Source organism: Haliaeetus albicilla, chromosome Z (genome assembly GCF_947461875.1).
Source record: "Haliaeetus albicilla chromosome Z, bHalAlb1.1, whole genome shotgun sequence".
Taxonomy (NCBI): Eukaryota; Metazoa; Chordata; class Aves; order Accipitriformes; family Accipitridae; genus Haliaeetus; species Haliaeetus albicilla.
In genome coordinates, this window is record NC_091516.1 from 137,755 (window position 1) to 151,909 (window position 14,155).

Sequence of the window (14,155 nt, forward strand, 5' to 3'; positions counted from 1 at the left end):
TGAAATGAGCAGCATGGGTGAGCTGTGTGCCTCCCAGCCCACACAGAACTCCACCACGTGCCTCTAAGCTCACTAGATGTGGGCCAACTGTATTCCATAGTCTGGGTGGACTGTGTCATGCCCTCTTGGCCTCCCTTGCAGACTTCTGGGCTCAGCCTCTTTCGTACTCTTACAGAAATGAAATCTTATAGTTGAGTTATGAAGAGGCTGCTTATCTATGCTTTATTAACTGTGCGGATTCCCTATGCTGACCTTATGGCTATTCTTCATTTAGAGCCTGACTGAAATTGTGAAACCAAAAGCAGGTTTGTAAAAAACCAAACCAACCCAAACAAAACCCAAGAAACTTACTAACAAGAAACACAAATACCTCAGCAAAGCAGCAAACCCTTAAATCCGTTTCTTTCCATTTTCATTTCCCTCCTGAGTGTTCTTGGAGCACAGCTCACAGACTGCTGCAAATTCCAGTCATTATTTAAGCAAAGACCACACTAACTTTTTTCTACAGCTTCCCCTGCCCCCCTCCAACCTTGCAGTCTCTTGACCATTTCAGTCAGGTCATCTTTCCCCTTCTCTACTGGTGAAAGACCCTTTTCATTTCACAGTTTGTAGTCCCCTTTTGCCAGGAAAGTTTCCGGGCAGCCTCACTGGCTGATAGAAGCACCCTGCTGAGTGACTTGCTGTTCAGTTGCATTATTCTGGGGTTCAGCATGAAAAAATGGTTTGCGTGGAAAATAATCACTTCTTTATCTACAGAAGCTACCCAATGAATGGGTAATTATCAAGGTTTACTGACAATCTACCGTTAGTCTTTTGTTACCATTCCTTGTTCATTCACTGCAACTACTTCCTGCCTTCCCCATGGTGCTTTTTATCTCCGGTTCAAATGGAATTCATGGTCTGACACAAGTACAGTCTCCAGTGTCAAACAGACCTCATGCACTTTCCGTGGATAGCTACCCCAGCTAGGCACAGTAGCTCAAGAAGCAGGAGGGGGACAATGGATTAACACTTCTGGTTGTAAAATGTTCACAGGTTACTTGCATTGCTGCTGCTGTTTCCACCCTTAAAGAAATGCATGTGTAAGCTCTGTGAGCTGCAAATGTTTTGTCTTCTTTTGTAAATACAATCAATATTATTAGCCATCAGTCACCTAAAATAGGGAACATGGATGACTAAGTGAAGCTGGAAAAGGCTGTTTCTGTTGTAGCAATTAGTGCATTTAGATAGTATCACTATGAATTACTTTCAAAGCCATTGTCAGGCTTTGCTTTTTTGACAACTTAATTAGAGGTCAAGACCTTACTTGCGGTGAAGTTAATGAACATGGCATCTTTTGGCATGGCCTTCAGGGCACTGCCTCAGTGGAGTGCCATGCAACAGAAGTCAGCTTGCAATGCCACTGGTGCTATATATGCACCATGGGCAGACTGTGAAAGGTACAGGAAAGAGCTGGAGCCACAGCAATTGAAATAGGCCTGGGTCTGGCATCTGCTGAGCTCTGAATGTCCTGGCAGCTGTTGCCACAGGGATAAGCTGTTGCTGATAAGCTCAACAACATCCTGCCCCTCTACAAGGGAGATTTCCACTCCCACCACATAAGTTTGCTGCTGGCAAATACAATCTCTAAATTGGGAATGGAGGGCAGGGAAAGGTGTAGGCTACTCACATACCACTGACTCCTAGGTTATAATGTTTTCACGTAAGCCATTCTTTTGAGAAAAACCATCATCTGTTGTTTTAATTTTGAGGGATGTTTTGTCTAGTGAATGCATTCCCTACAATAGGATTGTTCTTGTTTATAAGACTCTCTTGGGAAGTCCAGCACATGCAGACTTTCGTGGATGACCTCATGATGCAGTGGTGTTCGGTGTCTTTGCCATGTGATTGTTTGTGACGCCAGTCTTTAAGTATTCCTTTCCTTTTCAGACAGTGAGTTGCTGAGTTTGAAATTATCAGGAATTTCAATTTGCTACTCAGCTTCCCTGCGGTTCTGATTTCAGTGGAGATAACATAACTTTGTCTCCAGTAGGTTTGCAACAATGCAAGGTCACTTAAATCATCTCCTGTAGGCTGCATGCCAAAGATAAAAAAACCAAAAAGTTGTTGTTCAGTTAATGTTTGCTCAGGTCTTTGCACATGGAAAACACTGTGTACAAGTGCTAAGTAGAACTATCACCTGAAAAAAGAACGGGTACCTTTTTAAAACATATTTTTAAATTCTTGATCTTCCCTTCTGGAAAGGAAAATGTTCACTTTGTGACGGAGAATACAACCTGTGAAATAGGGAGTGCAAGCTTTAACTATAAAAAAAATAGGCTTTGATATGAAGGTTCCTCTTTGGACTCAGAACAATCTGTCAACTTGTCAACACACTGTGTATGATCCCAATGATGAAGGATTTTTACTGAGCAGTTTCAGCCCCAAGAGTATGATAACTACTTTATTAGTATCTTGCAACCATGGAATTATCTCCAGGTTTGCAGAGGAAATAACCTATGCATAGAGGAAGCTTAGAGGAGACACATGGTCGACAACTGTCAGTACAATTACTGTGAGCACAATTACTGTCAGTAGCTGCCACCGAAGGGTGTGTCTGGCTGATGGAGCTGCAGTTTTGGAGAATTCAGCCTGTCTCGATGGTGGTCATTGAAGGTGGTGTGAGCACGCTGCATTTGGCTTGAGTATTGTGCCTTTTTTAATCACTCATCATAAACTCATGGTGTTAATCAAATCAATCAGTTCTCTCCTGCCCTCTGCTTCACTCCATTAACCTTGATCAGACAGTGCCCTGTGCAGGAGTGGCTTTCCATCCTAAGCATGGCTAGCTGTTTCCTGCAAACTTCTTTCTCAGGTTCCTAAATGTTTAAATATGGAAAACACTTAACTGTTACCAGAGAGATGCTTCTGAGTGAGGCCATACAGCACTGTTTCCTATCTGAAACATGAAAATTAAGACTAAAGAGCATGCATGAGAGGGATGTTAAATTTCAGTCAGAAATTTCAACCCAGCTCTGCTAAGCCACCTGATGTTTGGATTTTGGCTTACCATCCTTTCAAGTGTCACTGTGTTGTATTTGTTTCCTTGCTTCAGCATGGCAGGTGATTGTTGCAGCTAGGATTTATTAGGGATGATGGATTGTCTGATCCCCTGCATATTTATACTATTGTTAATAGGAAAAGATTGACTATTTTTAGGCATGACTGAAAATTTGTTTTATCCAAAAACTTGCACTTCTTGAGATTTGATCACTTTTACTTCGTGTCTTCATACGTAATGCCAATTATCACTGCCTAAACTGAACAGTATACAAATGTTTAAAAAAATGCAAACCACAAACCAATGCCCCCCCCTAACCTGAAGAAGTACTGAGTGGAGTACTGGTTCTGTTAGATGAAGCTGAAATGTGTGTTTCATCAGCTGAGTTGTGCATGTGTTCACAAACCATTGTTATTGCAGAATGTTAATTGTTTGAAGGAAGGCTGTTGATAACTGCTTGGCATGTGGCCTATAGAAGGCGGGGAGGGGGGAAGGGAGAGAGAAAGAAGCCCCACATGTGCAGCCTTTCCAGGATCAGGTTCTTCCAAATTCATTGAATGCATGTGTTTACACAGAGCCACTCAGTTTTTTCATTTGCATGCTATATGTATAGCACCATGTGTCATTCTGTACTACTCAGTTGGCTAACTTGTATATTTCCAGCGCTTAACACAAAACAAGCAAAAAACCCCAAACCTTAGCTTTACTGCTGATGAAAAGTATCTGCTTAGCTGTACGAGTCTGATGTTTTTGTTGCTCTGGTGCTATACTAGAGATTTTCCTGAAGACCCTTCTGCTACTCTGTTAACCTTCAGTTTGATGTGCCCTACATGGCAAAGTTACATGTCTAGGCATCTCTGACATAAAAGGAAAGATTAATTTGTACTACCTGAAAGAGTGGTAGTGACAGGACTGAAACTTCCCAAGGGCTATTTGGTGGATGGTGCTGTGCTACTAGGATGAAATGTGAAAGTTGAATCAGTGGGTGTAGATAAAAGCAAGGTGAGAGTGCCCCTCTATCTTAGACACAGCAGGATGTGGCAGTGGGCAGCTGAAGAAGGGGGCTTACAGAAATGTTTGGGCAGCCTGGATGAGTGGAATGGGATGGTTTGTGGGGCTGCAGTGGAAGAAGCTTGACACAGCAGGTTTCTGAAGTTAAGGTCTCCAATTATGCTGGCCACCTCAGTCTTTCAAGTACTCTTGGCAGAAGAGAGCATCTCTTGCGTGCATGTTTTCTAGGAGAAACAAATGCTGGTGCTGCATGATAAATGGCAGTTTGAGGTGGGTTTTACACTGAACAGTGTTAACCATAGCTGGGAGTACCTGTGTTTTGCATCATCCCGGCAGAAGTTACGTCCAAGTCTTTGGTGGATACTTGATGATAAGTGTGACTTGTGGGGTCAAAACCAGGCTAATAATACAAGAGATTCAGAAATCGTATGTAACGCAACAGTCACTGCCTCTGTTCAGAGAGCTGTATTTTCTGATCTGCTCTGGGCAGCAGTGGCTGTACAATTTTTGATTACATGAGGCACTGTGAGAGCCCTGCTGACTTAAATGCCTCCTCCTTGCTTGCCAAGTCTTGGGTACAGATTCTTTCTGGGTATCATAGGTGTTCTCTTTGCTTCTAGATTTTTTTTTTTCCTGAAGAGAATGAGTAGCATGCCTACAGTTCCCTATTGGAATGGATGTTTTTGAGAGTCCATTACATGGCATTTATTTTATTAGCTGTACCTTTAACTTCTGGAATGCATTGTACAATGCTGCTGTTTTGAACACAGTGGGGAAGAAAAACCCACTTCAACCCTATCAGAGGAATACTTGAGCAACAGTTGATGCCTGCATAGTTGTTTCTTCTGCGTGGACAGATTTATCCCTTATTTTATTTTGAAAATAAAATGAGGTCTGTAAACAGATATATATATATATAACTTGCATTATGGTTAAATGTGTATAATTTTGAGAGAGCTTGAATGTAAGATTGACATTTCATCTATAATGGTGACACGTTTATTGATGCCCTAGAATGGAATCTTTATTACTTTAATGAAAGATGCGTAACTTTTATATGGGCAATACAGCATGATGGCTTTTAACCATCTCATGTAGAACACAGCCATTTTAGTGTATAAATGAGCATAACTGCTGCGCAATGATGAAGGGAAACTGTATGTATCCTGTTGTTTTCCAGGAGCAAAACAAAATTGCTGGTACAGTAGTGTTAAAGATGTCATAGCATCAGTAAGGAAATCTGAAAACATGCAATTGGAAGAACTAATGTAAGCAAATTAGGTATGTGGCAGTCTCTGAAATTACTAATTCCTTTAACAACTCTGAGTCATAGCACTTAAAGAAGAGACACTAATTAAATATAGAACTGAAAGCAGGGTTCTAACATGACTACCAAATACAGATCTTCCTATCCTAGCCTTCAGCCTCTACCACTTTCCTCTAAGCAGGAAAAAGAATTACCAGCTTTGTGTGAAAAATAAGGAAATGTACACTGATAGCCTTTCCTTGACACTGAGATGAATTTGACAGAACTGAGTGTTTTCAGGGTCCCTGTGAAAGACTGTGTTACTTAATGCTTTGTCCAAGTTCGGTTCTGTTTAGTTCTTAAATATGAGGGAATCTATTTAGCTGTACAGATAAGTAAGAAGCAACTTTTTAAATGATGCATCATTAAAATCTTTTTTTAATTGTGTTTCTCTGTGTGTGTGTGTGTGTGTGTGTGTATTTTTTGTTACCAAAAAAGGGTATAGTTGAAAACTACAGTAAAGGTGACTTAAAGGCTCTGTTCTTGTAAGAGATTAATCCCATATGTCATAAAATGTTTTACTGTTAGCATGAGCATGGCATCATTCTGCAACACCAGAATCACTTTCAGAGCACTCCAGTCCCCATTCAATATTTATATATCTTCTAGGTTCAGCTTCCACACTAGATAAATACTGAGGGGTAATTTGGGACACAGCTGTGTTAGTTTCTCTTGGGTCTGGGATGTTAACTATATCCCTGTCTATAATTACACTATCATTATCACAGCAGCTTCTCAAAGGAGAAATTGACTCTTGATCTCAGTTCTTTCTTGAATTTGGGAGTTGGCATTAATGTAATTGCTTGCTTATACCAGAACACTGGATATTGGCTTATGTCAATAATGTTTCAATTTAATAGCTGGAGGAATACTCATGGAACTGCTTCTTGAAGATGTGGCCATTTTTGTACTAAAAGGCTGAATGCTGTTCTGAAAGCTGTTCTGCCAAGGATTTTTAGCAGGCCTTAATCTTAACATTTTCCTGTAGCTTATTCTGTTTCATGTTTCAGAAGTAAACTGGTTATTTCAGGTTATGACAAAATCTTAAATTGGGTGTTGTATTTCTTTTTCAAAGTATGGTTTAGTGTTTGGTTAGACGTGGGAGTGTGTGTGTTACCTGCCCTATCCTTCCTTCTTTTCTAAGATTTAAAACAAAAATAAAACAACAACAACAAAAAATGCAGGAGTTAGGTGCTACCAATGCTTTACAGTCATATGATTTGTGCATAGGGGCGATTCATCAAATATCCTATATTTAAATATCTTATATGACTTAATAATAAAAAACACAGAAACAGGACAAACTCCAAAACAAAAGGTGTAATATGCTGTCAAACAAACAATGTTAACTTTAAAGGATTTTATTTACAAGTAAGATAGATTTTTTTTTTTAACATCTGCTTTTAATAACAGGCCCCTTTTAAAGCATGAAATTCCCCAAAGGAAGAATATGCATCGAGTTTCATTTTAGGTGGAGCCTGCTGCTTGGCTGGCCTCTCATTGTCATGGAGTCTAAATACTGCTAGGGGAAACAATTTGTTTTGCTGATGTAATTAATGCTCTGGAGTCTACAGAGGTTTATTCCAGTGGTGTAAGAATAAAGAATATAACCTGCTTGACGTGCATTTACTTACCAGTCATACCACTGCCATAACAGGCTGCAATTTCTCTTTATCTTCCTTTGACAGAGCTGCCATTCCTACTCTTGGTTCCAGGTGGTGGTCTTTCAACTCCTGTCTGCTCTCCTACTCAGACTGCACTCTCCCTAATGTTTTTTTGATTTGGTTTTTAAATAACTAGTAACCTGGAACACTTTCTTCCTGTTCTGGTTTTCAGGGTGTGCACAGACTGTGGAGTTAGTTCATGTCAGTGTGCACCTTGTACATTTTTCCTCACAAGTCCAGACAGAGAAACATCAAAATTTTTGTTCAGCTGAGGGCAAAAAAAGGCTGTGTAGAGCATCAGGACAAAGTGGGGTTTTTAAGTTGAGTATTTCTCAAGGAGCGTATTAATGTGAATTTAGTCATTCCAAAAGTTGTGCAGAAATCAAGTGCTAATGAATAAGCATGAACTCAAATAAATGAGTTGTGCTGTAGGTGAGCTGACTGATGTCAAAGAGAAGCCATAGTCTGTTGAAGATAACTCTCCTGAGTGTAGCAGGGTGCTAACACTAATCCAAATGCAGCTTTTAATTGCACCAGATAGCTCTTCCTGAAGACTGAACCCTGTTGTGAGTCCAGACTGGAAGGCATGGATGCAACTTTCACTTGTATTGCTGTGATCACATGGGATACAGAAGGTTAACTGTCCTCCGTTTTCTTAGTATCTTACTAGATCCAGTTTGGAGGTCTGGTAGAGGAAATAGGCCATGTCCTGAGAGTTCAGAGGGGAAGGGAGAATCATCACGTTAGGAAGTAGTGTCCTTTCCCTGATTCAGCTGATGAGAAGGAACAAAAAGAGTTAGTGGATTAATTTTGGAAAGATTTAAATGTACGGTGGTCATCTTTTCTTTCAGCAGCACTAGGGATGTGCCATCAATCTGAGTGGTTGATTCATTTGTTCTAAAGACAAATGTGGGGGATAAAAGCTAGTAAAGCTAGTTACAGTCTGCAAAGGGCAGTCTCTTAACCTGTTACTGTCTACAAAGTGTGAGCTGGGAGAAACCTTAAATATGGATAGTTTTGGCTGGCCTGTGTTGTTAGGGTGGGGTGTGAATCAGCTGAGGCACCTCATTGCTCATCCACATGATGTATGTAATGAAGGTCCAATGGGGCCAGTGCAGCTCCAAAATAGAAACCAGGACTAGGCAAACGAAGGAGAATTTTTAAATACAATAAGAACAAATGGATTTTCTTCCTGCATTACTCTTCTATAGAATTTTTATGTTACAGGTCATCTCCAGTGATTGCTTAGACCTTGGCTTGAGCCATTAACGTCTTGGGAACCTGTGCTACGCAGCTTGCAAATTACTTTTATGTGGCTTTCTCTGTGCCGTTTCGTTGGATTGGGTTTTTCTTTCAGCTTTCAATGGTGATAAATGTGTGCAGGATCATTCAGCAGAGCTTGGGCACAGTGCTGGTACTAATGATATTTCTCCCTTGTTTTTCTTTTACTCCAGACCAATGAGTGGAATAAGAACGATGACCGGCTGCTGCAGGCAGTGGAGAATGGTGATCCTGAGAAGGTGGCTTCATTGCTGGGTAAAAAGGGAGCCAGTGCCACCAAACAAGATAGTGAGGGCAAAACTGCGTAAGTGATTTAAACAGAAGGGTGGGGCAAAACCAGCCTTGGATATGTATGCCACTTACACGAATTAAGAACCAGAGACCATCCTGAAAATGAAGTTTTCTTTTTCATCTGAAGCACAATATATTCTGGAAAGCTCCTTTCTAGTAGTCTGTATTTGCAATTCTACATTTAAAATGCTATTTCGGAATCACAAACACATTGAGGTAACTTGAAGCTGGATTGCTGGGTAGATTGGGGCCATTTTAGGACAGGGTATTTTGGGACTCGGGAATTTCATGGCACACTGCAGATTGCACACTCCAAAAGGCATTAATCTTTGGGGCTATTTTTTCTCATGGATATTAGTTTAATGACATAGAAATTAAGATAAATTTTCCTTCTAATGTATTAGTTTGAACTGAAACTGTGGTGACTGAATTTAAAATCCTGCAGATGCTAATGATTCGTGCAACTGTTCGTTGCTTTGATTGAAGTTTAGCAGTGAAAGTCGTGTGAACAAGATTCCTTTTGCAGCCTCTATTTATTTCGTATATAGTATTCTCTTCTATCCTTCCTGTTGTTCTGTGAACATTCTAAATTGTGGAAGATAAAAGATTCCAGCAAGAAAATTACAGCCAAGAGATTGCCGTCCTTTAAACTTATTTTCTTACGGCATAGAAAGATGATTAAATAGATAAATGAGAAATAGGCATCCTGTGACAGAACCAAAGCCTTCATGAAGTTCTGGATAGATGGGTGTCATGGTTTACCAGCTGGTAACAAAGCACCATGAAGCTGCTTGCTCACTCCTCCCTCCATCCCAGCCACAGTGGGATGAGGAGAAAATATAAAGAAAGGCTTGTGGGTCGAGACAAAGACTGGGAGGGATCACTCAACACTTACGGTCATGGGCAAAAGACAGGTTCAACTTGGGGAAGAAACAAAATCAATTTAATTTACTACAAATCAAATCAAAGCAAGGATATTAAGAAGTAAAACCAAACCTTGGAACACCGTCCCCCCACCCCTCCTTCCTTCCCACCTCAACTCCACTCCCAGTTCTCTCTACCTCCTCCCTCTGGCGGTGCAGAGGAACAGGGGATGGGGGTTGGGGTCAGTTCATGTCATGTTGTCTCTGCTACTCCCTCCTCCTGAGGGGGAGGACTCCTCACTCATCCCCTGCTCCACCATGGGGTCCGTCCCATGGGAGACAGTCCTCCACAAATTTCTCCAGTGTGGGTCCTTCCCACGGGCTGCAGTCCTTCACAAGCTGCCCCAGTGTGGGTCCTTTCCACGGGCTGCAGTCCTTCAGGCACAGACTGCTCCAGTGCGGGCTTTCTTGTGGAGTCACAGCTATCTTTGGGGGCATCCACCAGATATGGCATGGGCTCCTCCCCGGGCTGCAGGTAGGCATCTGCTCCCCAGCTCCCCTCCATGGGCTGAGGGGGGACATCCTGCTGTCTTGTCTCACCATGGGCTGCAGTGGCATCAACCTCCTGCGGCGCACCTCCTCCCCTCCTGCTTCACTGACCTCGGTATCTGCAGAGGGGTTCCTCTCACATTCCAATCTCCTCCTCTGCTGCAGGTTCCCCTTCTTAAATATGTTATCTCAGAGGCGCTACCACTGTCACTGGTGGGCTCAGCCTTGGTCAGAGGCAGGTCCAGCTCACAGCTGGGGAAGCTTCTGGCAGCTTCTCACAGGAGCCACCCCTGGAGCCCCTCCCCCGCTACCAAAAAACCCTGCCACACAAACCCAAAACAATGGGGAGAAAAGAAAACTGTTTCTAGTCTTGGGAGAGGCAGCACAAGGCAGTTTATACCAAATAATGAGTTCTAATGAATTGCCTCTGGGTTAGATTTATTGAGTCACGCTCTGCTTCTTGCTTGGTCTGTTTCATTTTTCTACATCTACCCTATTTCTGTTCTGCATCTGAGGAAACTGAATGATGGCAGTGACTCATAATGACCTGCAGCTTCTTACTGCAGAAGTCGAAGTCCTCTAATTACTTCAAGTGGGCTTTGTCCACACGTTAATATGTTTTTTATTTTAAAAAGTTGCATGCGCGTGTTTTTCTTTTGAACACAATCAAAGCATGGCTTCCATTGAATCTTCCGAATTACAGCTATGTTTAGCATCTCATGTTTTTACAGTCAACATAACTTCAGAGCTAGATTCTTAAGCTGCACTGTATCCAGTGTAACACCTAGTTAGCAAGTTTCATATCTAATTTGATACTATGAATTTTTCTAGGGAACCAACAAAGTCTGAAATTATCAATTCTTATGTACAAGCCTCTTAACTAAGAAACAGAATTGTTGTAACTAGGGATCTGGTGCAATGATTTTCAGCTTTACAGGGATACACTACAAAATTCCCCTTTTTTCCTCTTTATTTGCAGCTACAAAGAAGTTGATGACCACATATTTATATTAATGATGCTGTTACTAATAATGCAGATACAAATACTTCTTTTAATTGCTTGGCACAAATGTGAATTAATGCTATGAAGATGTCTGCTTGTTTTTGTTCCGTATGCTGATTTAATTGTCGTTTACTTTTTTAGTTATTTCTGCCTAGTGGTTTAAAAGAAAGCTTGAGAGACAACGAAGAAAAATAGTATTGCTGTGATACAGAAATACAGTGTGTCAACTCTCATTCTGTTTCTTTTGCTTTGGGAAACTTACCAGACCTGCTCAGGTTATTTCTGTCTCAGTTTTGAAAGATAGAGACTGTCAGGTGTAGAAACAATGATACTGATCTGGAAAGACATGGCTACCAACGAGTATCATGACCCAGAAAAGTTCTGCAGTGTAGCTTAATAATCGGCAGTGTCTTGTTTTCATTTTCCCCAGTTCAGAGTGCTTTTTAGTGTGTGCAGAATGAAGTACAGCCATAATTTCTGTATGCGTAGGCTTGTTTCTCCTATGTTTTGCAGGCTTCATTCCTGCACAGTGATTTTGGGTGCCTAACATAGCTGGTTTGCCCTATCTCAGAAGCTCTGCTAAGAGGCATAGACCCTGCTGCAGCCCAGCACTGAGGTCTGTTAGTGTCCCACAAAGGCATGGTACTAGATTGTCGGCTACCTAATCTGTAGCATGCGAGATTCTCATGCTGAGAAGGTGCATCTGGAGGGGTCTTTGGGGACAACTGGCCACCATTGTCCTCAGATATCACTGGTTACTTTTTAGAAAGTGGTCTGCAGTGCCATGTGGGAAGGGAGCAGTTTGGATGACTGGTGTATTGATCCCTGTCAGTACATATTGATGCAGTTGTTTACATAATTAAGCTGAAGGTGACTAACCAGAAGAACGTGATGGATTCAATTATATAACAATGTGCATAATGTGATTAAAGACTTTGGAATGTGCTTGAAAGCAAAAAAGGAGAAACAATTGACTGTTGCAGTACAGGTTTGTTAAGTCTGTCATTGTCTGTTCCCTTAAGGTGTGACATGTTTCTTTTAACATCTTTTCTTTTTCACTCTGCTAATAACCCTACAAACAGAATTCTCGATACTGCCCAGATCTTTATTTGAAGTATAGTAATATAGTACATTATTTTAAACAGAAGGTAGAGAGGACTCTAATTTTTCATGCTTAAAGGAGTACTTAAAAGGATTTGGTTTATCATCAAATGGCTTCTCAATATGAAATGCTTGAACTGAGAGGAACAGAGAGCAGAACCCAGGATTTTCTCTGTTTGTCTTGTTTAGTACTGTGTGCATCATTCCACTGGTCCTGCTACGAAGTGCTCCATCTCTGGCTCTGTTTTGGACATAACCACCTAAATCTCACCTGTGTCCTCTTTGCCTCTGTCCTATAGGTCCTTTTCTTTGTGGCTTGCCCACATGCAATAAAATAGATATGCTTAAATTAATGAGGTCTAGGTACTAGTAAATTTCTTGGAGGTAATATTTAGAGATTTTCATCAGGCAGTTTAACTCTCCAGCAGTACCTCTTAAAAAAAAAAAAGTATTAAAAAAATATTGTCAGAATAATGAAATGAGTTTTCTAAGACTTGCCTGACTTTCCACACCACCACCCTGCCTCTGACTCAGTCTTTTCTATAAACAATAAATCAATTTTAAGGCCATGGAGCAAATCCACCTTTGGCATAAGTTGACACAGCCCCATTGTTGCTCCCACTTACATAGCAGAGACTATTGCCAAGCGCACTTGTAATAGAACCTATCTGGAAATCTGACTCTGCCATTGTAGTCTTATTCTGCCAGATAGGGTTTTTTTGTCCAGCTTCCTTAAACAACAAAACAGTGCTTTCCAGTTTGGAATTTGATAATTTAAATCCCACTTAAACTAACAAAAAAGGGTTTTCAAAGAGAGCCTTTTCAGGAGGGGATAGGATTCATTCATGTACTGCCCTTTCCACAAGACCAAGTGTTCAAATGGGCTGTTATTTAAAGAAGCTGCTGCTGTTATTGGAGTGCAGGGTAGGGGAGAATTTTGGAAAGTATTCACAATGTATAGATGGCAGCACTTCTTTTTCCTAAAGTTACTTTGTCTGTGTGCCAGTCCATTATTACCATGTTTGCATGTTTCTGCAAGGTACTGAACTAGAATTAAATGCTTATGGCTATTAAATGAAACAATAGTCTCTGTAAATTTTTTTAACTGCAATGGAATCAGTTGTTGTTTAATAAAATTAGTCTGACAATGGTACAAAAAAGCTTCAGAAACTTCCACAAATGCAGTCTTTAAGGATTGTTTCACAAAACTATTGTCAATAGCAGTTAGTAGAAATGACATATTTTCATCTGAACCAGAATGTTCATGCCTCGGAGGCTGAACTGAAAATAAAATTTGGAGCATGTTCCAACCCCCAATCCTTTATCATGTACATAGTATTCATTTTTCTTTTCTTTCTTTCGGATCTTATTGTATAAGGAGGTGGGTCGAATGGCATGAAGGACATCACGGTTCAAAAAGTAAATCAGGTTTTAATTACCTTTGAGAGTCTTTCCTTGTACATAATAATATTTATCTTAAAGGAACCTATTGGAAGAATACAGACTTACTACACTCGTTATACTGTTCTAGTTGAGAAAGAAAACCATAGAAAATTGTTTAGACAGCTGATCTTCAAAATTGGAGAAGTCATAGAATCATTGAATCATTTAGGCTGGAAAAGACCTTCAAGATCATTGAGTCCAGCCATCATCCATGCCCACTAAACCATGTTCTGGAGTACCTTGTCTATGACTTTTTGAATACCTCCAGGGATGGTGACTTAACCACTTCCCTGGGCAGCCTATTCCAATGTCTGACAACTCTTTCAGTAAGGAAATTTTTCCTGGTATCCAACCTAGCTCCCCTGCTGCAACTTGTGGCCATTTCCTCTCATCCTATCTCCAGCCACCTGACAGAAGATACCAACCCCCACCTCACTACAACCCCCTTTTCAGGCAGTTGTAGAGAGCGATAAGGTCTCCCCTCAGCCTCCTCTTCTCCAGACTAAACAGCCCCAGCTCCCTCAGCTGCTCCTCACAAGACTTGTGCTCCAGGCCCCTCACCAGCTTGGTTGCCCTTCTCTGGACACGCTCCAGCACCTCCAT

General features: G+C 41.1%; 1 protein-coding gene across 6 annotated transcripts in view; it reads left to right on the forward strand.

The window, feature by feature from the left end:
* RAI14 (retinoic acid induced 14) overlaps positions 1 to 14,155 on the forward strand; it is an 89,774-nt gene that overhangs the window by 42,862 nt on the left and 32,757 nt on the right. For all 6 annotated transcript variants that reach the window (XM_069776413.1, XM_069776415.1, XM_069776416.1 and 3 more), the window contains exon 3: positions 8,476 to 8,606. In XM_069776413.1, coding sequence (XP_069632514.1) covers positions 8,476 to 8,606 — 131 coding nt within the window. The remainder of the gene's footprint in view (positions 1 to 8,475; positions 8,607 to 14,155) is intronic.